At 33.0% G+C, this 26,073-nt stretch overlaps 3 protein-coding genes across 3 annotated transcripts; 2 read left to right on the plus strand and 1 right to left on the minus strand.

The window, feature by feature from the left end:
* The first annotated feature begins 7,204 nt into the window (after window positions 1-7,204).
* LOC111992350 (uncharacterized) lies at window positions 7,205-9,924 on the plus strand. Its single transcript, XM_065766952.1, has 8 exons — window positions 7,205-7,437; window positions 7,523-7,588; window positions 7,702-7,799; window positions 7,893-7,930; window positions 8,566-8,653; window positions 8,747-9,007; window positions 9,084-9,149; window positions 9,357-9,924. The coding sequence occupies exons 1-8, from the start codon at window positions 7,377-7,379 to the stop codon at window positions 9,510-9,512; spliced, it is 834 nt and encodes a 277-aa protein (XP_065623024.1). The 5' UTR covers window positions 7,205-7,376; the 3' UTR covers window positions 9,513-9,924.
* An 8,988-nt stretch (window positions 9,925-18,912) lies between these two features.
* LOC111991759 (uncharacterized) lies at window positions 18,913-19,704 on the minus strand. Its single transcript, XM_024023563.1, has one exon. It carries the CDS (start codon window positions 19,702-19,704, stop codon window positions 18,913-18,915), a length of 792 nt encoding a protein of 263 aa, XP_023879331.1.
* A 2,162-nt stretch (window positions 19,705-21,866) lies between these two features.
* Window positions 21,867-23,006, plus strand: LOC112001999 (transcription factor MYB8). Its single transcript, XM_024034174.2, has 3 exons — window positions 21,867-22,076; window positions 22,214-22,343; window positions 22,478-23,006. The coding sequence occupies exons 1-3, from the start codon at window positions 21,944-21,946 to the stop codon at window positions 22,962-22,964; spliced, it is 750 nt and encodes a 249-aa protein (XP_023889942.2). The 5' UTR covers window positions 21,867-21,943; the 3' UTR covers window positions 22,965-23,006.
* The last annotated feature ends 3,067 nt before the right edge of the window (window positions 23,007-26,073 follow it).

Here is a 26,073-nt window from a genome sequence, read left to right on the forward strand (position 1 = left end):
TTCTGTTGAGATTGCCTCTCTATTTAGGTTTGTTGTATCTGCTCTGCGCTTTGCTGTCTATGCATTGCCAGATTCCCGAGCAGGAGTTTGTAGTTTCTGTTTTGTAAGTTGTACTGATTTGGAGATATAGAGAGTTAGTAGAATGCTAAAGACTTTTGGAAGTTTCTGTTACTTTCAAAACAAAGCAGACATAGAAGCAAATTAAATAAGAAAAAATAATGCAGTTCCATCAAAAGGAAAACTCATTTTAACATGGTGCTTTCAGCTTAGACTCGAAGAAAAATAATAAATGATGTGATATGGTGTTTTTACAACACTTATTTATTTATTTATTTTCATTACAAGCATAAATGTTAGTGATGCGATACCATACTTTAGCTAAAGAAAAATGCTAACGCTATTACAAATTTTACAGCAAATTACAAAAAATTCTCTTCTAGTTCCTCATCTTAAGAAAAATGCGGGTTTTTATTATTGTAAATTCCTTGTTTTGAATATTTCTAGATCTTCTGAAATTAGATGACAAATTTTAAATATTAATGCAACAAGGCATATCTCATTGAATTAGTCTTGTTCGCCTTCACAAAACAACATAACAATAAATTTGATTGGTGATACATCAACCACATAATAATAAATTTCTTAATTACATTTTTGTAAGCATAAATTAAAAGCCAGTTAGTCTACCGATTTTGGCAAAATCCAAACTGCAAATGTACATCTATACTCATTAGAAGGCATCCTCTTTTTTATTTTATTATTTTTATTTTTTATACAAAATAGAAATTCTATTCTAGCTTAATTTAAGTGTATATGTGTGTGAAACTTCATCCTAGAGACTTAAACTTCGGCCCTTGCCCCCTACCCTTCACAAGCATTTATACTTTGGGGTGACCATTGCATCAAGGGTGCGCGGTGGTCATTAGAAGGCACCCTAAACTTGCATAACACCTGGAAAACATGCTTGTTAATAAATATCCAACAATTAGGACTGATCTCACTTGGTCCTCTCTTTGATTATTCTCGGTCGGCTAATCATTCATGGGTGCTTGTACATTTTCCCTGTTCTCTTGAGTAATGAGATGGTTCTACCACTTGATTACTTTCTCTTCTATTGTTATGCTCCTTGGCTACGGCTAATCAGCTCATAACTTGAAAAATGACCACCTAACCCCAGTGTTCTGTAGCTCTTCAGAATCAGGGAAAAAAAATCTGTAAATTTCATTATAATTTTTATAATGGTTGAAGTTGCTATTTTTAATTCCTATGGTAGGCAGAAACAACTACGGATCATTTTAAAAGAGAATAATCAATTTTGTTAGATTTTAGAATTGACAAATTCCATGTGACAAACAATGTATTGAAAGACATACGGTTGTTAAGTGTATTTTTTTTTTGTTTGTTAATAATCTGATAGTTACAATGCATGATGGAGAATTTGAACACTGAATGTCTTGAAAACATCAAGAGTTGTCAATTAGTTGAGATACAAGACTGTTAGCTATTATAAGTGTATTTACTGTTATAAAGTTGAGGCAAAAAGCCTTTTAAACAGGTCATGTTAAGGTTGAGGAATCTTGACCCGTTAATAAACATGTTGGGTTAATATTTACTCATATAGTCGAATATTCATGAGTTGCCATGACATTAACCTGACACGCAAGTATGACTCTCCACCCCTAGTATTGTATCAAAATTATATGTTTAGGATAATTTGTATATGTAAAATAAATCTTTTAGAGCTTTTAAATACACTTGCAATATGTAAAATGGGAAAAAAAGAGAGATTCTCCCCCTTTTCTTTTTGGTGCATTCTAGAGTTCTTTATTGTGGATTCTAGAAACCCCTTGTAGATTTAAAATCTATATCTATTTAGAATAATGTCTAATTCCTTAACACTTTCCCCATTTTATCTAGAACTAAAGACATGTTTGGTAGGCTGTAATAAGCATTATAATGTAATAGTTATTTCTATGGTTTAGCTATTCTTTAGCTTGGTTATGTTTTTATTACAAGGAATAATCATTTTTGATGAATAACTATTCCACTAGGAGGACTGTTGATGTGGTCCTTCCTGATCACAACCAATAAAATATTGTTATTTATACAAATGTGACATCATTTGATAATTTTTATTTTTAATTCTTTTTACTGATTAGGAAGCTCACACATACATTTACATAAATGACACAATCTCATTGGTCAGGGAGGACCACATCAGCAGTCCTCTTGGTATAAATAATAATTTCTCCTTTAAATTGGTTGTATTATTATTCCTTAGTAAGTGTAATAATTTCAAAATTTAATATATTTCCAAATAAAAAAACTTTCCATATATACTAACAATTATAAAATAAAAAATCATAAAAAATAACACATATCTCTTTTAAATTTAAAAAATAACAATTTTTAAAGAGATGTAATTATATGAGTAAGATATTTCCTAAAATAAATCTTAAATTTTATTCTAATATTATAACTCAAAACCAAACTTATGAATATGTTTAGTTATTACATTACAACACATTTTATTCATAGTAATAAAGATTACAATTTCTGTTGTAATCTCCATTCAGTATACCAAACGTACCTTAAGTCTTTTGTTGTTATTGATGGTAGTGTTGTTGTGAACTTTCCAATTGTTTGTCAATGTTTGTTAAGACTCAAAATGTTCAATGAAAAGGTTTGAGGAGATTTAAACTTGCCGTAGATAATACTTGAAAGAATAAGGTTCCGCTTGGGAGGAGGGAATGGAATGGAATGGAAAGGAATAAAAAGAATAATTTTAGAATATTCTTCCCTTCTCTTGTTTGAGAGTTTTAATGGAGGGAATGGAAAGTCCATTTCCTTGTTTGGGAGTTTAAGTGGGAGGGAATGGAATGGGTAGGAGGGAACACCCATTCCTTTCTATTTCCTTAAAATCTCAAATTTTCATTCCCCCGAAATTGGGAGGAATGGGAGGGAATGAAATTAGATTTAATGATTTTTTTACTAAAACTCCTAAAATACCCCTATATATTCAACCCTTTATTTTAAAACAGGGGTTTAATAGTAATATTTTCATAAAATGATTCCATTCCATTCCCTCCATGTTGCTCCCAAATAGGATTACTTACATTCCATTCATTTTCATTCCTTTCTATTCCTTTATTTTAAAACATCCAAACAAGGTTACTTAATTCCATTCCATTCCATTCTTTTCCATTCCTTTCCCTTACTTAAATACATTCCATTCCATTCCATTCCTTTCTATTCCCTTATAATTATCTCATTCCATTCTATTCCATTCCCTTATAAACTCCCAAGCGGAGCCTTAAGAGAGACTTGAAAAACAAATATAGTAATATAATGCTGATTTTTTGGGGTCATATCTATAGTAAATTAGGCATTTTATGTGTACTCATTAAAGTTTATAAATATGATAAGTTCTCTTGAGAAATATTTACACATATATGTGTGTATAAAGATGTGCATACATGCTTTTTGAATTTCTCTAGACTTGTGATAATATCATAATCGGTCCTCCCAAACCAAAATTTTTGGCCCATCTCTACATATGAGCCCCACAGCTGCATGTATGGGGTTCATATAATGGAAGAGAAATAATGAATCAACAATTGTTCTCTCATACTCCTTGATGTACACTCTATACACATAATATCCATCATTTCACGCATGATGTCTATATTTAAAACGTGAAATGAGTAATGTGTACATATAATGTATAATAAGGAGTGTGTAAGAATTAATGCACACAATGCATATGTTGATGAATGAGATTTTTATTATTAGCCCTTTTTGCTTTTTTTTTTCCCCCTCATCTCTCATTTAAAAAAAAAAGGAATGATTTTATTGATTCATATGAAACATCCCAATGCTTAAATGATTATTTTTGTCACATTATTAGCACTGATGCTGCTAATTCTCAGCATATAATTATATATTTACACACAAAAGTGATTCTCTATAGTTCCAATTATATATATCATTACCATTAAAGCTCATCAGTGGGGAGCTATAATCTCGGACTCCTCACCATAAACGCTTGGGTTTAAGTCTCACCAATAGAGGGTGTGGGCTGGCCTAAGCTTGGGGTTTGAGACACCCTTGTTTCTGGCCCATGTGTAGGGATGCCCACACAACGCTGTAGGAGACGCCACATTTTCTCCTTTAATTTTTAATATTTCTTCTACCAACTATTTATATCATTTACTACAAGGCATTTCCATCATGACATAGAGATATTGCAGAATGTTGCATAGATAGGAATAGGATACATGATATCTAAATTGTGGCTGTAGAAGTTAGTAATTGTCCTCAGTTTCGTTAAATTTCATCACTATAAGTCTGAGTAAAGAAACTTAAATATATTTTAGTGCTTCCTCTAAGCTGATGAAGGCACTTGTCCAGTTCCGCGTAATTGAAGAGTTCCTCACTTCTATATAAACCTTATCCGTTTGTACAGATCAGTTTACAATAAAAGCTGGTGCTCTCCGCTCACCGAGGTACACACTTGTATTCCATGCACATTCTGTGCCTCTCAATTTCCACCTTATTAACGTTTTCCTACTTATGTTTTTTGGTTTTTTTTCCCCTTGTTGTAATGAGTAACGGCTTCCAGATTTATAGCCAACATTTTAACCATTTTCTTTACCTCATCTCCTTTCTCATGCAATCTTTTTGTAGCTAGCTTGCTCTCTTGCGTTGATCTTGCCCATACATATGGCTTAAAAAGAAATGACTTACATCCATATGTAAGCCATGCGTGCGTCCATCTTGCAAAAATGCCATTTGGCTAAAATAATGGTTCATTTATTTAGAATGGCACATGTAAATTATGACTACTGACAAGAAAAAAAGAAAAAAAGAAAAGAAACAGGAAACTACCGCTCAACTCAAGATCTCACTCGAAACGACCCATCACTTTGAACCAAGTGCTAAGGAGTCGTGGGTTCGAGTGCTAGTACGTTCTGATCCATACTTCAGGTAATAGAGTCGAGTTGTGACACAACCTCATCTCCTTTCTCATGCAATCTTTTTGTAGCTAGCTTGCTCTCTTGCGTTGATCTTGCCCATACATATGGCTTAAAAAGAAATGACTTACATCCATATGTAAGCCATGCGTGCGTCCATCTTGCAAAAATGCCATTTGGCTAAAATAATGGTTCATTTATTTAGAATGGCACATATAAATTATGACTACTGACAAGAAAAAAAGAAAAGAAAAAGGAAACTACCGCTCAACTCAAGATCTCACTCGAAACGACCCATCACTTTGAACCAAGTGCTAAGGAGTCGTGGGTTCGAGTGCTAGTACGTACTGATCCATACTTCAGGTAATAGGGTCGAGTTGTGACACATATTTCCTAATATGCAAAAATCAAGGTAATAGGGTCGAGTAGTGACACGTCTAGCTGTGCACTCGTAGTAATCATGAGCTTACCAAAAAGCAGAGACGAAGCCAAGACTTAGAGTTAGGGGGGTGACTCTGTTGCTAGCTGTGTGTGATAGTTTCGGCCTTTGACTCTACTACTTTATTACTAAGGATTTTTATTTAAAACTTTTTAAATGGCCAAGTTGTTTGTTTTTGGTAAAATAAATTGATTGGGCTTAATTTTTTTTTAAACTTTATTATTGGTAATTTTTGTTGTGAGGCTAATTTTTTTGGACTTGTATATTTTGTTTTAGATTTAATCTATTAATTTTTATGGCCTTAAAAAGGTGAAAAATGCTAAAACTGCAAATATTTTACAAATTGCTAATATGGTGAGTGGTTAGCGATAAGTAAAAAGTGATGCAAGTGTGTGAATCAATAAAAATTTGCTAACTCAATAGTTTGTAAAAATATTGTAAAAAAGTGTGTGACTATAATATTACTCTTAAAAGAATTGATGGCATTGTTAAGGGGGGTCAAAATGTAATTTTTTTGAACAAAATTACTAAAATGAGTACTTATTAATATACTAATATTTTTATTAAAAAAATTTAGGGGGGGTGGGGGCCGGGCATTGCCCCCCCTAGTCAATACATAGATCCGTCAATCTAAGTGGCAATATACCAGCGAGCTTAGGATGATGATTACACACGCAAGTAGTGCCGGCTGAATAGTGGAGCAAGAGAGGCGGTCGCCTAAGGCCCCAAGTAAAAAAAAAGGCCCCCAAATTTTAACCAATAAGGTTATTTATAATCAATAAATAAAATAATATTTTTTTTACTAGATGAAAAACAAATAAAAAATAGAGAGAAATGCAATGTCCATAATATTTTTTACAACACTTTTACAATTATGCTAAGTAGCAGGTTGTTACAATCTGTTATTGATGGCAAAAAAATAATAATAGTGATATTTTCAAAGAAAAAAAAAAAAAAAAAGGCAACTTAAAACATAGGATTTATTGTAAAAAATATTGTGAATGTTATACTTCTAAAAAAAATAAGAATAATAATAATCAGAGTTTAGTTAGCAAACTTTTACTAGTTCTCGTCTAAGTCTACCACTAATACCACTCTTTTACTTACTATTATTAATCTACCATATCAACAAGTATGAAAATTTTTGTCAAATTTTTTCTGTTTATAAAATTTCTAAAAAAAGAAAAAATTCTACGTAGTTTATGTTAATTAGTAGTAATTTTGCATCTAAAACAAGATAATCAATTTTCGCCTTAGGCCCCCAAATACATCAAGCCGCCCCTGCACGCAAGCCCTTTTTTTTTTCCTATATATATATAAACATCAAGATTGAGATTGAGGGGCCATAATTTATTGTTTTCAGAGATAGTCAACTTGAGATTGGGTGACCATATTTTATAGTTTTTACATTTTAGAGGTAGTCAATTTGAGATTGAGAGACCATATTTTATATTTTTTATAAGAGAAATTATAACAGATACCTTAAAAACATTTGTTAATGTACCATTTTAAAAAAAAATATTATGGGAAAAAAAAATGAATGTTTTGATAATTTTTTCTATTTTTCATAAAAGTTGTGTCAAAATTTTCTTAAAATAATTTGTTAACATGAAACGTAACCTATTTTACACTTGTATTCCATGCACATCTTGTTCTTATTTCAATAAATGTACTTCTTGTAGTCCACCTATATCTGTTTTGTTTTTGGGCATTTTTGGTTTACTTTTTCTTTTTTTAAGATTTTAAAATGCTTAATGGCTTCCTTATTTAAACCCAACATCTCAACCATTTTCTTTGCCCCATCTCCTTCCTCATTCAATCTTTGCAGCTAGTTCTCTCTCTCTCTCTCTCTGGTACCATACAATCTCTTTTCTTCAAAACAAATTGATTGTAGTTCATGTATTCTCATTATGTTCGGTCCCTTACACTCACCACTAACACCATAATGTTCTTTATAGATTAACATGGATTACAAGGACCAGTACCAGCAGGCTCTAATGCCAAACTACGAGTGTCTTCTCTTTGGTAAGCCTTCCTGATTAGACCCATTTTAAATCCTCAGTGTGCAATCTTTGATGTAATTTAACGTATAAAAATGTGTCTTATACAGATCTTGACGATACCCTTTATTCCTTAAGTACTGGTTTCTTTACCATATGCACCAAGAATATTGAAGGTTTTGTATTCATGATTCTCTACTTCCTGATATATTTTCTAACTATATAATCTGCTTACTCTATTTTATTAGTTATATTATATCGTCTTCGATCTTTGGGTTGCGCTCTGCAGAATATATGGTTCAAAAACTTGGAATAGATGAAAAGGAAGTCCAAGAGATCAGTCCTGTATTATACAAGACTTATGGAACAACAATGGCTGGTCTCAAGGTATAATTTTATCTTGTTAAATGAAGGTATCATAAAGTTACATAATGCACAAATATGATTGCTTTTTTTAATATGATTTCTTTTCTTATCCAGGCAATTGGTCACGACTTTGACAATGATGATTATCATAGGTACCAATTTTCCATTTACTTCGAGCATATAAAAACCCTTACGCCTGTTCCTAAAAAAAAGAAAAAGAAAACTCATCCATTGTTTGTGCTCACTAATCAAAGTCTACCGCATCACCTGTTTTATCTTTTTTCAGAAGTACATTTCTTTCTAATTGACTAAAATTTAAAGAAAAAAATTTGGACACATGCATAAAGTGAAACATTTTTCGTGGGAGGGGATTTTTTTATTTATTAAAGAAAATGCTAAAATACACTGTCCGCCAAAATTTACCAAGTTGGCACTTTTGATCACCAAAATTTCAAACGAGTCCTAGTAGTCCCTAAACAAAAAACTGGTGTTGTGTAATCTAATGTCTAAAGGAAGATGTATAAATTTTTAAGATTAAAAATGGCAGCTCATCATCTAAAAAATGTCATGCCTTTATTCTGATAACCATATAAATAAAGAGACTAATGAGTAATACTCATCACAGGATGATCAATAACGCTCATTTTTAAAACTTCCAAGACTAATAATACTCATTTAAAATTTCAAAGACTAAAAGCATTTACCTTATAAAACTCCAAGAACTGACAATTAATGTATTTTGGCCTTAAAAAAAAAATTGATCTCACGCTGTCCATATATATTACAGCTTTGTTCATGGGAGACTACCTTATGACATACTGAAACGTGATCATGTTCTGATGAATCTCTTGCTTAGCTTGCCTATTCGGAAAGTTGTAAGTTGCTATCTTTTTTCACACTACAATAACGACATAGAAATTAATTAGAATCAAGCTTTCTTGTGACATATTTTCCCCCTTAAAAATTAGATTTTCTCAAATTCGGATGAGGCCCATGTTACAAAAGTTCTTAGCAAGCTTGGATTGGAGGATTGCTTCGAAATGATTATATGCTTTGAGACTCTGAACCCGACCAACAAGAATAATGTAGATGATGACAACATTAATTTTGAGCTTACTTGTCAGCCCAATGGCAACTCGGGGCTTCCAAAGATTCCAATCATTTGCAAACCATTAGAAAATGCATTTGAACAAGCATTCAAGATAGCCAACATCAATCCTGAAAAAACAGTAAGATAATCAAACTCTCTACGGTAAATTACACATCTAGGCTCCATTGTAAGATTGTATTTCTTGCCTTTTCCAGCTGTTCTTCGATGACAGTGCCCGAAATATACAGACTGCGAAGCGTATGGGACTTGACACTGTGCTGGTAAGTCGGGACACTTGAGTAATTGTATTTCTTGCCTTTTCCAGCTGTTCTTCGATGACAGTGCCCGAAATATACAGACTGCGAAGCGTATGGGACTTGACACTGTGCTGGTAAGTCGGGACACTTGAGTGACAAAATGAGATATTAGCAGAAAGAGTTACTGGTTGTCAATTTTAGCTGACACTATTGTGGATATCGTGGGTGTAGGTGGGGAAAAATCATCGTACAAATGGTGCTGATTACGCTTTAGAGAGTATCCACAATATCAGAGAAGCATTGCCTATGCTATGGGAAGCCAATAATAAGTTAGAAAAGGTCAGCTCTCCAAGAAAGATTGCAATTGAGACAACAGTGGAAGCCTAGAAGTGGTGCTTGATTAGTATGGCAGAAGCCGCGGTAGAGGCATTCCTTTCCAACTTATGCCAGAAGCTGGAGTGTTTGCTACAAAATAGTTTCTTATGTATTAGATATATACAGTTTTTCTCTGAAATTCACACAATTTGAGAAAGATGCTGCATATATGTAACTGATACATGAGAAAATACATAATTTACTAGTCTATCCAAGACTGTTTGTTGTTTTAGTTTGTTTAATGCATGCCTAAGAATAAAATAAATTAATTTAGATATTTTTGTGGTCCAATCTATGTCACTTTCATTTTTGGTACAATGGTCCTAGTGGACTTGTATCTCTATTTGTAATCATCTCTGTCTCTTTCTTAATCTGAACTTTGCAATATGAAATCTACTTAGCACCCCTCTTTCTTTGCATGAAATCTTGTTGTAAGCTTTGTGAAAGTGAAATTGGAAATGGTTTGTGATAAATGATAATCTAAATGCATCTGTAGAATTTTTTTTTTTTTTGTTTTTGTTTTTTTGTTTTTGTTTTTTTGTTTTTGTTTTTTTTAAGGGTATGGCACCATAGTCAATCAAATTGTCTCTCTCTCTCTCTCTCTCTCTCTCTCTCTCACACACACACACACACACACATATATATATTAAAGAAACAATGTTACATCAATTTATTTGTCAAATCTACGTAGAACTTATAAAATGATGTGTCATCAATCATAAAAAACAATTCAAATTTCATTTTTTAGGTAGTTTAAGAGCATACCAATTATATTCATGATTGTCATATCATTTTATATACTTTATATAGTAAAATTTATAGAAGTTTTAGCATTTTTTATGAAATGAATTACTGGGGAATATGCCACTTGGTAGAACCCATTGTTGTCAAAACGTGAATCGTATCGTAAATCGATTTTTTATTTTTCTATATCCTGTACTTTATCATATAGAATATTGTAAGACACAAACATTTAATAAAAATGATAATAAATTATAGATATACATAAATAAAAGGTATATTCATTATAATTTTGGAATATATTCTACTAATGACTAATTTAATTATCACTTATGTAATAATATTTAACAAGTTAACTAAATAAATCAAAATAACATGTGTTTATAACATACTTATTCAAATTGATTAAATTCAAAAGTGATAATATATGACAAATGACCCAAAATAAAAATTTCTTTTAATCTTATTCACCATCTTGCCTAATTAATTCTATCTAAGTCAATGTTATCATCATATTCATCATTTTGCAAATATTTGTTCATTGAAATTTCTTCATTATCATCAACATTTGTACTATCTCTCCTTGTTCTTTTATTTTAATTTTTTAATATATATATATATATTTCTTCTTGGCATTCTAGATTCTTANAATTTTGTGTTAAAACCAAGTATAACAATTTGTTGGATTCTTTCAATATAAAAAAAAATAAAAAAAATAAAAAAACCTTGTTGGGTTCAAATAAAAGCATAAATTTTAACCCAAAAAAAACTCATTTTAAAGCATAGTCTATACATCATACGATATGTATGATTTTACGATACGATTTATATAATACATAAAATTATATCGTATGATTCATGATTTCTTCATGTTGGTTATATATGTGAGAGTAAAGTCTAACATTGAATAATGATGAGAAGAATGAGTAATTAATATAATATAATTAAGCTCATACCCATTAAGCTTAGGTTTTTTAGGTTAAGTATGTCTCTATATGTTATATTAATTAACTACTCAACGAGTCTCCTTAAGGTGTTTATTTACACAACAAATTGTGTCAGAGCATAGGTGGTGTGCAGTAAAGGTGGCAAGGTGTTTTGGGTCATCCTACCCTCCAACAGGGATAGAGCAATCCTAAAGGGCCCACATGAAAGATCCTAGATAAAAGCCCAACAAAGGAGTGTTGCCAATGGTGCTAGATCATGGTGAAGCACACAGTTCCAATGGATAGGAATGTACAGGCCAGTTCTCATGGATGAGCATGTGGGGTTGACATGTGGTTCTCATGACGTTCTTACGATACATAACTTTTTACACATGATAGGATATGTATCGTGTATCATACAATATTAACAAGTATAATTACTAGAACCTTAGACCACTAAGGTTTTCTTGCTTTTTTATATATATATATATATACATGACCAAGTACATGTGTAACTGTTTGTTAATGTTACATTGTTCAATATTTTTTTATATTACTTTAATATATTCAAAATCACATTACACATTTTCATTATTCTTAATTCATATGTCAAATTTCGTGTTAATTAAATGTTATTCATTATTTGATCAAATGTTTTTACAAACTAAAGTTATTGATCTCTTATGTTCTTAATATTTTGCAAGTATGTATAAAGGGGCAAGGCCGCATGATAATATCTGACCAAAAATTTACATTTTTTAAAATTCATTTTAGTGATATGTAATATATAATTACCAAATATAATTAATGACGTGTAATGTAATTGAATTTAAATTTTCCAATATTATGACACATGTAAAATAATGTTTTTACATTTGCTGTTAATGTATATTTTACATTACCAACTAAACAAATGTGTACACTTCACATGAACAGTGAATATAAACATATAATTGTCCACGACAACAGTTAAAAAATTGTTCATTCTGACCAACACTAGTTAAAAAAAAAAAAAAAAAAAAAAAAAAAAAAAAAAACTCAAATTAAGATTCACCACTCTGTTTGGTAGCCAAGAAAACTTACGACAAGGAGGTAAACATACACAAAAGCAAATACAACTGAAAATCACAAGAAACAGCCACCAAATAGTAAAAAGAGGTACAAAATGCATTAAAGATACTCGTTGGGAACCACCTGATCAAGAAACTACTTATCGGGGTCGTTATCAAGGTAGTTGTCTGACTCAAGCCTTCCCATTCGCCCATGGTGGCATGAAGAAGAGAAAAACATTGCCCAACGGTGCAAGATAGCTAGAGGAAAAATAGAGATAAGGAGCAATGGAGATGTGTGCATGGACGGAGCTATGGTTGGACCTGGGGGGCAATGGCCCCCTCCAAATTTTTTTTTTTTTAAAAAATAATATTATATATATGGATTCTAATTTTAGCAATTTTGTTTACAAAATTACACTTTTGCCTTCTTAATAGTATCATTAATTCTTTTAAGAGTATTGTTACAGTCACAATTTTTTCTACAACATTTTTATAAACTGTTAAGGTAGCAAATTCTTATTGGTTCGCATTTGGACATGTTATTTACATTATTTTTTTACTTGTCAATAATCATTCATCACATTAGTAATTTGTAAAAAAGTTTGTATCTCTAACATTTTCCTCATTTTGAACACCAAATCTAAAACAAAATATACAAGCTCAAAAAAATTACCAATAATAAAACTAAAAAAAATTAAGCCTAGTTAACCAATTTTACCCAAACAAACAATTTGACCCTTTAAAAAATTTTAAACAACTAGCAACTAAGTGGCTAAGTAGCAGCAAAGTCGGAGGCTGAAGTCACTGCACACAACCAGCAACAAAGCCGCCCCCCCTAACTCTAAGTTTTGGCTTTGTCTTGGATGTGTGATCCAAAGAAACATAACATATTTTGGAAAAGAAGGTCGATGTTTAGTTGTAGCTTTAATTTTATCGTGCTAAGGTGGCATTATAATAATGTGTTTGTGATGTTGTAACTTTTTGTTTTGGATGTAGGCCATTACAAGGTTTTGAAACCCGGACCGGACTGTATGGTTCGACTGGGAAAACCTCGAACTGTTCAGCTTTACGGTCTATTTAGGGTGAAGAATCGTTCCATGCAAAAAAAGCAGAGACCTGCATGGACCGCGGTCCGACCACCCGGTTCTGTGAACCGTGACCAGTTTTTGAGGTTCGGACGGTTTCTTTTTGTTTAAGCTTTTCTGGTGAATTTTGGCCAATACATCGGTATGAAGTTATGATCAGATCTAGAAGAGATGAAAGAAGACGAAGAAGAATAAAGATCGGAAGGAGATCTGATAATTTCAGATCTTGAACAAAGGGATTTGTAAGGAAAAAAAAAAAACCAGAGAAGAAGAAGAAGACAAGTTCCTCAAAAAAAAAAAAAAAAAAAGGAACACAACGCAGCAAGGCTTGCGCCCAATTGAAGCAGCAGCCAGCATGTTGCCAACACAATCGCCGATCACGCCTTCGTCGTCTGCTGCTGCTTCTTCTTCTTTCTACTTTTTTTTTTCTCTCTTCTCTTTCTTTTTTCCATTGATGGAGATCGCTTTGTAATTTCCTCTTTTTCACTAAATACTATTGCTATGCTTTCTCTTTCTTTCTTTTGTTACTTTGTTACTCCTTTTGAATTCCTAAGTCCCTCACGTGGCTAATATTGGAATGATGAAAGGTTTTAATTTTTTTAATAAAAGCAAAAAAATTTCAGCCATTAGATTCAGATTTTTTTTTTTTTTTATTTACAGCTGCCCAGCATGATGTGACATGCATTGCTAGGTGCATTAAATATTTTAAGTATTTTTAAGAGGAGTATGCTCTTGCACAAATTATTTTACAACATTTTTACAAAATGTTGATGTGGCAATTCTTTATTGGTTTTTATCATAGACTCACCATTAATATCACATTTTTATTTACCAATAATCATTCACACATCAGTAGTTTGTAAAATTTTGTAAAATAATTTGTATCTCTAGCATTATTCTTTTAAGAGTAATGTAGTATTACAATATTTTACACAATTTTTTTTGCTATAATTTGACACATGGCAAAGTGTGAGTAATGAAAAAAAAATTATGGGTCTAAATCTCTACCACTCACATCTCGTCACGTGGCAAATTGTGACAAATTTTGTATAAAATGTTATGGTACTATTATTGCTCTAATTTTAATTATTATTACCGTTAAGTATATAATAATTATTAATAATTATTTCAATTTAATTATTAAATAATTAAATAATTTATTTTATTTTATTTGAGTGTCTTTCTAATTCTTGATAATAATAATAATAATAATAATAATAATTATTATTATTATTATTACAAGTTTAACTAATCAATATATAAATAAATAGATATTATATTTAAATTTGCTTAGGATTTGATATTTCTTATTTGTCTTGTAAAAGTTATGATATGAAAATATATATTTGAAATATAGATAGTTATATTTAATTGGATTATTTTAGTTAAATTTTCTATTTATACTAATTTAATATATTTATTTATATTAAAATAATTATTAAATTAATTATGATGTCATCATGGTTTGACCCTGGTTCGACCTCAAAAATCTTGAAACGCTTCATTTTATAGTTCAATGAACGGTCCGGGTCTAAAAATCTTGAGCCATTAGACCGCACCATATTAATTCATTTTATTTTATTTTTATTTTTTTCTTCTTACTCTATTTTATTCTTTATATTTTAACATGGTATCAATATAATGCTACTTTTTTACTAGGTTTCAAACAACTCAAAACCAACCAATTGTTGATTGCCGTTGACCACCATTGTCCAACTACTTTTGGACATTGTTTTTCTCCATAAAATATAAATGAAACTTTTCACCAAATTTTTTTTTTTTTTTTGGGTATAAATTCTCATTTTTTAAAATTCTAGAAGACTCTCCCTCTAAATAAAACCGTGATTCTTATTGAAAATCAATGTAAAAAAAGAGTACAAAAGAATGAATTATACATCACCACTACTCCTATATATACATGATGTAAGCAAGCTAAAACAGTGTAACTAACTCCCTGTTTTGGAGGGAAAAGCAGTTATGAAGCTAATCCTACTCTAATATTACAAGTGGACTTAAAGCATAACTAATTTATAACTCTCATATAATCTAGCTACACTGCTGCAAGTTAATGCATAAAATCCTCATGAAATGGCACTACGTCAATTGTTTCTAATAACTCTGCACTTGCCAAGACTAATTCTGCAATGTCCACTTGTTCACTACACTTTCTTGTTCTAGCAGCTACACTAGTCTCTTCAGTACTCTTTCCAATTGCAACACCCTGTTGTACCTTAAATTGTTGTGATCTCTGTTTCTCATTTTTAACACTTCCCCTCAAGATTAAAACTCTTGCTTCCTGATTCTCCAGTTTGTTCAGGATACTGAATACAATGAGCAAAGATATTGATTGAGCCTAATCTTCTCAGCAATCTTAGGTAATTATCTACCGCAAATACCTTAGAAAAAATGTCAGCTAGTTGATTCTTAGATGACACATAAAATGTTTTAATTGTCCCGTCCAGAATTTTATTTCTAACTATATGGCAATCTGCCTCAATGTGTTTAGACCTTTCATGGAATACAGGATTGGCATAGATATGCAATGTTACCTGGTTATAACAGTACATCAATGCTGGCTTTTCATGTGTGATGTGCAAGTCCCTCAACAAGTATAATATCCAAGTTAATTCACATGTAGTAGTGGCCATAAACCTGTATTCTGCTTCTGCAGATGATCTGGACATTGCATTCTGTTTCTTAGACCTCCAAGATACTAAAGCATTGCCTAAGAACACACAGAAACCAGTAAGAGACTTCCGAGTATCATGGCACCTTGCCCAATCTACATCACAGTAGGCCTTAAGTTGTAAATCTAACTCTGCAGGATAGAATACACCCTGCCCTGGTGTGCCTTTAATATATTGCAGAATCCTTGTTGCTGCCCTCATATGTGGTACCCTAGGTTGGGACAGAAACTAACTAAGCCAATGTATTGCATAGGTGATATCTGACCTACTTAGAGTTAAGCACATCATCTTCCCAATTAGTCTCCTTTACTGTCCAGCATCTTTAATCAATTCTCCATCACCTTTAGATAACTTCAATTGTTATTCCATAGGCGATTTTGCAGGTTTGCATCCAATCATTTCTACCTCTTTAAGGATCTCAAGGGCATACTTCCTTTGATTCAAACTAATTCCTTTCTCACTTCTTGCAATTTCCAATCCTAAGAAAAACTTAAGTGAGCCAAGGTCTTTAATTCCAAATTTCAGGTCTAATAGTGACTTTAAGGCTGCAACACAACTTGGATCATTGCCTATGATGATCATGTCATCTACATAGACAAGCAAGGCGGTAAACAAAAGACCTTTTGCATGAATGAAAAGTGAGTGATCAGCTTGTGATTATTGAAAACCAAATTGCAAAATGGTGGCTAAAAGCTTGACATTCCATTGCCTAGAAGCCTACTTCAAGCCATAAAGGGACTTGACTAGCTTGTAGACCAATGGAGTGGATGGATTGGAAGATAAGGACTCCCCCTTACTGTGATAACCAAGTGGTAAGCTCATATATACCTCTTCTTCAAAATCCCCATGAAGAAAGGCATTATTAATGTCTAGTTGATGCAAAACCCATCCCTTGGCAGAGGCAAGAGCAAGTAAAACTCTAACTGAAACAGTTTTTGCTAAGGAGAGAATGTTTCCAGAAAATCAAGGCCTTCCCTTTGTATAGCCTTTGGCCACCAAACGTGCCTTGTACCTTTCCACGGTCCATCAAAATTAAGCTTAATCCTATACATCCACTTACAGCCAATAGGACTTTTACCAAGAGGCAGTGAGGTAAGAACCCAAGTGTGAATCTTCTCAAGTGCTTCAATCTCAACTTCAGAAATAAGAGAAAAAGGATTAGAAAAATCATACATATCAGATGTAAAAGGGAATATGTGTTCATGAAAAACCATATCCCTAGAAACAAGGAATGCGTTAGTGGATAAATCAAGAAGTTTATAGCCTTTAATTCCAAAAGGATAACCCAAAAACACACATTTCCTTGCTCTGGGTGCAAACTTGGACCTGTTGTGAGAGAGAGTTGAAGCATAACACAGGCATCCAAAAACCTTCAAATGTGAGTAAGTTGGAACATGACCAAAAAGTACTTCAAAAGGTGTTTTGTGAGATAAAATGGAGGTTGACACTCTATTGATTAAGTATACAGCAGTAAGGATACAATAGCCCCAAAGATGCAAAGGTAAATTAGATTGAAATTTGAGGGCTCTTGCTACATTCAAGATGTGTTGATGCTTCCTTTCCACAACAGCATTTTGTTAAGGAGTTTCAACACAACTAAGTTGATGTATAATACCTCTTTGGGCAAAAACTTCTTTCATTATGAATTCTGTACCATTATCAATTCTAATGGTTTTTACTTTTCTTGAAAATTGAATTTCAACCATTGTACAAAATTGCTCCAAAGTGGCTTGAGTTTGAGACTTATGTTGTAGTAAGTATACTCAAGTACACCTTGAACAATAATCCACAATAGTTAAGAAAAACTTACAACTGTTCATAGTAAAAACAGAAAAAGGACCCCACAAGTCACAATGAATCAAATCAAAACAATTACTAGAAACATGAGTACTTTTATTAAAAGGTAACCTCATTTGTTTGGCTAAAGGACATACACGACAATGAAACTTCTCAGTAGGATTAAAAAGAGGTACATGATTATCATTCAACAAAGCCAACTTGTCATTTGACAAGTGTCCTAGTCTAGAATGCCATACGTGTGGTGGATTTTATTAATAGAACTACAACAGAAACACAAGTTGAAGTTGAATAGCTCTCTTCCAGCAAGTAATGACCATTGCATTCCCTACCTAGACCAATTGTGCTCCAGGGAGCAAGAGCCTAGATAAAGAAAAGATTTCCAAAGAAAATAAGGCATTAGAGAGTGGATTTTGCTATTTGGCTAACTAAAATGAGGTTAAAGCTGAATGAACACAAAGAACATTATGCAAAACAAGCTTTTCTGAAATTTGGACAGTCCCTGTGTGTGTAACTAAAGCAGATTCCACGTTTGGAAGATTAACATAAGTATTTAGGGTAGCAGTAATAGATGTGTAATAGGAAATCGAATGTATCATATGATCTGTTCCTCTGGTGTCTATTACCCAATCAGACTCTCTAAATGCTTCCCTATTGACAGTTTTTGCAGAAAAGATTGAATGTTCTAAATTGGGAGTGAAATTAGATTGAATACCTTACATGAGGTTGAACTAAGGTTAAGAAGAAGTAGAGGCCACATAAGAAACTACATCAGAAGTTCCTTCAACACCAGTACTTGCAGTAACTGTGCTTACAGTGGCTACATGATTTCCATCACCAAGATTACCCCCAGTATTGAGAGATGCCAATAACTGCTCACATTGTGCCTTAGATATAGGACATTGATTCACTGCAACAGGGAAATTCTCTGCATTAGCAACTGGTTTAGAGGAGACCTGATTTGCATTGGCATTTGATTTCCCTTTTGGCTTGTATCCAGGTGGATAGCCATGTAACTTGTAGCACTTTTCAATTGTGTGACCAGTCATGTTGCAGTGAGTACAAAAAGGCTTATCCTTCTTGTTATTCCCCTTGTTCCAATTGGTATTTCCAGAATTGCCTCTTTAATTAGCATACATTGCTGCTGCATTAGGATTGAGGTGTGCCAGAACCTCTATGTCCAATGCTTTTGTGTGATTACTATTAAAGAACCAATGCATAACCTTGCTCATAGAAGGAAATGGATTAGACATGAGAATTTGACTTCTATGAGTCTTAAAATTCTCATTCAACCCCGTCAGAAACCTTATGACATAAGCTTTGTCATGTGAAGCACTCAACACCTCCATAGCTCCACAAGAACACTCTGGAAATGGCTCATAATTAAGCAATTGATCCCAAAACCTGTTGAATTTGGTGTAATATTCTGTCATTGACATCTGGTTTTGAGAAATATGAGAAATTTCCCTCTGTAGATTGTAAATCTTAGGGCCATTCCCTTGTGAAAAGAGATTCTGTAATTCAATCCACATCTCCCTTGCTGTTTCACAATACATGATGCTGCTGGACACATCTACATGCATAGAATTGATCATCCACGAAAGCACCATGGTGTTACAGCTCTGCCAATCTTCATACAAAGGCGAATCCAAATTTGGCATTGGAATCTTTCCATTCACAAAGCCAATCTTCTTTTTCACAGTAAGAGCAAGAACCATTGCTCTGGACCATGCGTGATAATTCTTCATTCCAAGAAATGGTTGAGTAACCAAAATATTTCCTGGATTTTCACTTGAACTGAGAAAATAGGGATTGGGAGGATTGGGAGTAGTGGAATCATTGCTAAGGTTCAAACCTGATTGTAAAGGCTGAGCTTGAAGTGGATCAGATGGATTGGTTGACTCAATGGACGCCATTGAAGAAGCTTCAAAGCTCTGATACCATATAAAATTCTAGAAGACTCTCTCTCTCTAAATAAAACTGTGATTCTTATTGAAAATCAATGTAAAAAGAGAGTACAAAAGAATGAATTATACATCACCACTACTCCTATATAGACATGATGTAAGCAAGCCAAAACCGTGTATAACTAACTCCCTGTTTTGGAGGGAAAAGCAGTTATGAAGCTAATCCTACTGTAATATTACACGTCGACTTAAAGCATAACTGATTTATAACTCTCATATAATCTGGCTACACTACTGCAAGTTAATGCATAAAATCCTCATGAAATGGCACTGTCTCAATTGTTTCTAACAACTCTGCACTTGCCAAGACTAATTCTGTAGTGTCCACTCGTTCACTACACTTCCTTGTTCTAGCAGCTACACTAGTCTCTTCATTACTCTTTCCAATTGCAACACCTTGTTGTAACTTATATTGCTGTGATCTTTGCTTCTAATTTTTAACACATTTAAAGGTGTGTTTTCTTATTTAAGGCTCCCAAGTCATTCAACCTAGCACATCACTCGTTATTTTTGGATTTAATCTATGCAAATTTGCTAACTCACTCACGTGTTCATCACAATGTCATCCTCTCCCAATATTCCTCAAGCCACTAGTTTAGCCCTCCTCTGGTCATAGAAATTACTCATTGGTCATTGGTATAGCCACTCTTAGGCCTTTGTGGCTATCTTCAGACATTAATGCGTTGTTGTTGTCAACTACCCTAATCCATTTGACATCTTATCCGATCATCCATGGTCATCTTCAATGCATCTTCACAAGTTTAATTACATTCCAAACTCAAGTTGGTCTCTCACCCCCATCTTGAACTTGAAGGGGTCTCTTAGCGTACTATCATTATTTTATTATTGTACTATCGATGTATTGTCACCAAGTGGACCAATTAGGATTAATCTTAGTGTTGTAAATGAACCAAGTGAAGCTGAACATTCTACTTTTGCTGTTGAACCGAGCTTGAACATTCACTACTCGACAAAGTTCGGCTCGTTTACAGCCCTAATTAATTTAGATATATACCTTATTTAGGATTCATTGTAAACAAAATTTATTATAGTAAAAAAGTAGTTGTCTAGGCCTTTTGCTTTAGATCCAAGCTATTATAGACCGAACCATGATATCTCTTCTTTCTCTTGCTTTCGCTCTTTCCTAACATACAATAATCACCACTATTTTTATTCTTTAGATTTTAACAATAATTAATATTTGACTACATATCAAATTATATGATACAAATTCAACTGCTGATGTGACTTTTTTTTTTTTTTTTTTGGCATCAAATGTTTTACCTTTTGGCTATAAATTAATGATAAATTTATTAATTTTCTCATAATTTTCTAATACTCTTTTAATCTATTGTAAAACCATTTTTTTTTTTTTTTTTGGCCGCACTTGCTGACTTTGGAGACAAAATTTACTGTGCATGTACTATGCGTGCACTGTTCATGCACTGTTCATGCAATATTTAATATTAAAAGTGGGTCCCACAATACTATTCACACATTTAAAAATTATTTTGCTACAGTGTTTTCAGCAACAATCAGTTTTTATCAACTTTCAGCAACAATAAGTGCTATCCAAACGGACCCATAGAGTTATCACTAAGTTTTTGTTACTTTCATTTCATCATGGTCTAGCTAGAGTGACAATCCTACATTATCATTCAATTTTTGGCAGACAAAACCACCTGGTTAAGGAGAAAGCTCTTCTATCAGGAACATCGATCTTTTATCGTGGATTGTGTGTGTGTGTGTGTGTGTGTGTTTTTTTTTAATGTGCAAGGGTGAAAGTACGATTTAACATATAGATCTCTGAGTCGAACAGAAAGTCAAGTCCCTCCCTCTCTAACCAATGAGAAAAGTTGAGACAATTTTGTCCAATAATTTAGTGATTAATATATAAAAACTATAAGCGCACATGTACAAGGTTTTTGAAAATAGAAGCCGGTCCCCAGAATTCCACAGCCCCCAACCATTCACATCACATGATACTATGTGCCAGTGCCTGCCACTTGCTATTTTACTTATATGTAACAGCTTGATGCACGTTCTGTTTTACTATTTTATTCTTAAAGAAAGCTTTATAAATTTTCAATCCCTTAACCAACACCATATATAGGATCCATCTAACTTTCCCTTCTAGTGTGCCTGTGGCTGTGAGTGTTTGAGACTAGAGAGAGGTTTCAAAGTCAAAATGGGTAGGCGTCCTCGCTGCACTAAGGAGGAAATGAATAATGGACCTTGGACCGCTGAAGAGGACAAATTGCTCACAGATTACATCAAAATCCATGGAGAAAGAAAATGGTGCAATGTTGCAAGGAAAGCAGGTGAGAGAAAAATCATCATAAAACTGAAATACCCTCTTGGGATTTTGGATTAATTACTCAATGAAAGTTTTGGGTGTGTGTGTGGAGGTATTTATATATGAAATGTGGTAAAGTTTATACTATTTTGTTGGATACAGGTCTTAAGAGGTGTGGAAATAGCTGCAGGCTTCGGTGGCTGAATTATCTGAGGCCTGATATCAAGAGGGGAAACATATCACCTGCTGAAGAGGACCTCATTATTAGGCTTCACAGGCTCTTGGGCAATAGGTCTTTCCACTTATTCTTTCTCGTTCAGCTTTTATTTTTGTAATTTTTTTTCCTATTGAAGAGAGCAAAAGTTTGATAGTATTACTATTAATGCTTTGGTATTGATTGTATTGCTTTCACATTTCTATATACAGATGGTCGCTTATAGCTGGGAGGTTGCCAGGCCGAACAGACAATGAAATCAAGAACTATTGGAACACTGTCCTAAGAAGGAAACTGATCAATGGGAAACAACATAAGCAAAACACAATTCTTAGACCTTCTAATGAGATCACATCCTCAACCACTAGTGTGTCCAATGGGGCTAAGACCAACGCAGTGAAGTGTAAAAAGATCTTTGAAACCTCAGAGTCGTACGAACTTGAAACTTCTGGTAGTGCTAGTAATGCTCTTGAAGAACTCTCTAAGGAAGGATGCTTTGTGAATGATAATGTTATAAATGAATCAAAATCCAAAGAGGATTGCTCACCAAACTTTTCATCGAGCTTTAACTACATGGATGAGCTTTTGATGTCTGGTGTTTCTGGTTCAGACTTCTGGAAGTTATGCATATTTTATGATAATTTAGCTGGCTGTAATAATGGTAGCACCAGTGATCTCTTGGACAGGCATCTACCATAGTTTTGAGGATGCAGTGAAGCGATGAATCACACTGATTCACTGTTTTTAGAACAGACAATGAAATCAAGAACTATTGGAACACTGTCCTAAGAAGGAAACTGATCAATGGGAAACAACATAAGCAAAACACAATTCTTAGACCTTCTAATGAGATCACATCCTCAACCACTAGTGTGTCCAATGGGGCTAAGACCAACGCAGTGAAGTGTAAAAAGATCTTTGAAACCTCAGAGTCGTACGAACTTGAAACTTCTGGTAGTGCTAGTAATGCTCTTGAAGAACTCTCTAAGGAAGGATGCTTTGTGAATGATAATGTTATAAATGAATCAAAATCCAAAGAGGATTGCTCACCAAACTTTTCATCGAGCTTTAACTACATGGATGAGCTTTTGATGTCTGGTGTTTCTGGTTCAGACTTCTGGAAGTTATGCATATTTTATGATAATTTAGCTGGCTGTAATAATGGTAGCACCAGTGATCTCTTGGACAGGCATCTACCATAGTTTTGAGGATGCAGTGAAGCGATGAATCACACTGATTCACTGTTTTTTAGGCACATTGATATTTTCTTTAAACTCTTTGCTAAGTCTTACAAATAACCTCTGTGTTTAACTTTTATGACTTTTTTTTTTGGGTATAAATATAAGGGGAGAGTGATATCATTCAAGGGCTTTTAACTACTCAATCACCCTTTCTTGAGAAAGGAAACCTACAATCCAAAATAGCCTATCTGTTGTCATGCAAATTAGCTAGAGAAACACAACTGAAAATTGTACAACTTCTATATGTAAGACTATTTACTGCATTTAGAGTGAAAAGGATCATATAATTAATTTTATGCCTTTTCAGCTTGTTCTCTCTCCTAACCTTTTAATTAATAATTATTTTCACCATGATTCCATAAATTTTGTGTATTTTTCTTTCTTTAGAGTTTGTTCTGGTTGGTGTGAAAATGCGGTAATTGCTTTGATTTTAAAATTATTAGGTAATCCTAAGGGGTTAGCTTAGTAATTCCTAAGGCCTCATGATATTTATGAAATCTTAAATTCAAAACTTCTTACCAACATCTTGGGGCCACCCCCATAGGTTCCCTTTTTGTAATAACTTGGTGCGTGTGGGATGAGTGGACTGCATACATTCGAAAGAATAGTCAGATACTCAAAAAGGGAGTCTTTTGGCTAAATATTGCTAAATTTAAAACATATTTGCGTTATAGGTACTGCTCCAAGTTATTTAGGAAAATGAGGAGAGAGATTGAATTTCGGCAACACTATTGCCGAAATTCAACAAAAAGTAGGAGAGAGAATAAGAAAAAGGAGGAAAGAGAAAAGTGAAACAATAACCTTGATGTGTGAGTGTGAGAAGTGCAATAATGAGTGGGTGCCCAAAAAAAAAAAAAAAAGTAATTGCAGCAATAGTATTGCCGAAAATGGTAGGAAAAAAAAAAGTGAATGCCAAAATCTGGAGAAGAATTAAAAAAATATATAATGTGCTACATACATAATATTTTTACAATATTTTTACAACAAATCACAGGTAACTAGTTATTATTAATTCAAATTTAAATTTAACATTGAGATTACTATTTTAATCCAACAATAACAATAAGTAACAACCTGACACTTAAAATTTGTTGTAAAAATATTGTAAAAATTGTGTGCACTTCATTTCTTAAAAAAAAAAAAAAAATTCCCCATTGTGGCAATGGTATTGCCGAAATACCATTGCCACAATTGAAAAAAAAAAATTTAATTTTCCCAATTGTGGCAATGGTATTGCTGAAATACCATTGCCATAATTGAAAAAAAAAAATAATCCATTGGGAATTTTTTTTTTTTCAATTGTGGCAATGGTATTTCGGCAATACCATTGCCACAATGGGGAATTTTTTTTTTTTTTTTAAGAAATGAAGTGCACACAATTTTTACAATATTTTTACAACAAATTTTAAGTGTCAGGTTGTTACTTATTGTTATTGTTGGATTAAAATAGTAATCTCAATGTTAAATTTAAATTTGAATTAATAATAACCAGTTACCTGTGATTTGTTGTGAAAATATTGTAAAAATATTGTGCGTAGCACATTATATTTTTCTTTAATTCTTCCCCAGATTTTGGCATTCACTTTTTTTTTCCTACCATTTTCGGCAATACTATTGCCACAATTACTTTTTTTTTGGGGGCACCCACTCATTATTCCACTTCTCACACTCACATGTCCGGGCAGCACAGGAAAATTGGGCAGATGAATTTCGGCAACACTGTTGCCGAAATTCAAGGTTACTGTTTCACTTTTCTCTTTCCTCCTTTTTCTTATTCTCTCTCCTACTTTTTGTTGAATTTCGGCAACAGTGTTGCCGAAATTCAATCTCTCTCCTCATTTTCCTAAATAACTTGGAACAGTACCTATAACGCAAATATGTTTTAAATTTAGCAATATTTAGCCAAAAGACTCCTCAAAAAGGTCTAGATACCCTCATTTGTCCCAAAAAGACTACTCTTTCTTTTCATATTGATGGTAAACCCTACTATGAATTTAATTAGTGGAATTCACAAGAAATGTGAAATGAAGGAGCACCATATCACAATATTCTGTGAATACCAAATAATTACTCCATAAATCAACAGTTGAACATGATATCAATTGAACATGATATCATTGAAATATTCTAGAGCCAATCTCACTATAGCTGGTTCCTTCGTGCTGGTATTGTTGACTGGGGCTGTGCAAAAAAAATTGCCTGACTCGCCAATTTGCCTAACCCAAACTGACCAAACTCAATCCATGCGAGTCAATTAAGTGAGACGGGTCGGATTGGGTGAATTAGATAGATTATTTAGTGGGTTGGGTTGAATAACGGGTTGTGATATTTCTAACCTGTCATAACCTGACGCGCCCGCTTATTCCACTTCACAGATATACCCACCTTATTTCTCTCATGTCTTTCTCTTTCTTTTTATTTTTTCATTTTCACATTTCTCTTCCTTAATAAACTCCAATTGCGCTCTCTAAGATTTTATTATTATTCTTACTCTATATACATGTCTAATTTAAGATTATGATATGTTTTTATTTTTAGTGTGATAAAATTTCAATCATTCTAAAGAA

This window comes from Quercus suber, unplaced genomic scaffold (genome assembly GCF_002906115.3).
Source record: "Quercus suber isolate HL8 unplaced genomic scaffold, Cork oak 2.0 scaffold_760, whole genome shotgun sequence".
Lineage (NCBI taxonomy): Eukaryota > Viridiplantae > Streptophyta > Magnoliopsida > Fagales > Fagaceae > Quercus > Quercus suber.

Bases quoted from the DNA above. Each gene is read 5' to 3' on its own strand.
- LOC111991759 (XM_024023563.1), bottom strand. From the start codon at position 19,704: ATGGCGTCCATTGAGTCAACCAATCCATCTGATCCACTTCAAGCTCAG.
- LOC111992350 (XM_065766952.1), top strand. From the start codon at position 7,377: ATGGATTACAAGGACCAGTACCAGCAGGCTCTAATGCCAAACTACGAG. The intron at 7,800-7,892 runs GTATAATTTTAT...TTTCTTATCCAG, and splicing joins CAACAATGGCTGGTCTCAAG to GCAATTGGTCACGACTTTGA. The intron at 8,654-8,746 runs GTAAGTTGCTAT...CTTAAAAATTAG, and splicing joins GCTTGCCTATTCGGAAAGTT to ATTTTCTCAAATTCGGATGA.
- LOC112001999 (XM_024034174.2), top strand. From the start codon at position 21,944: ATGGGTAGGCGTCCTCGCTGCACTAAGGAGGAAATGAATAATGGACCT. The intron at 22,077-22,213 runs GTGAGAGAAAAA...TGTTGGATACAG, and splicing joins CAATGTTGCAAGGAAAGCAG to GTCTTAAGAGGTGTGGAAAT. The intron at 22,344-22,477 runs GTCTTTCCACTT...TTCTATATACAG, and splicing joins CACAGGCTCTTGGGCAATAG to ATGGTCGCTTATAGCTGGGA.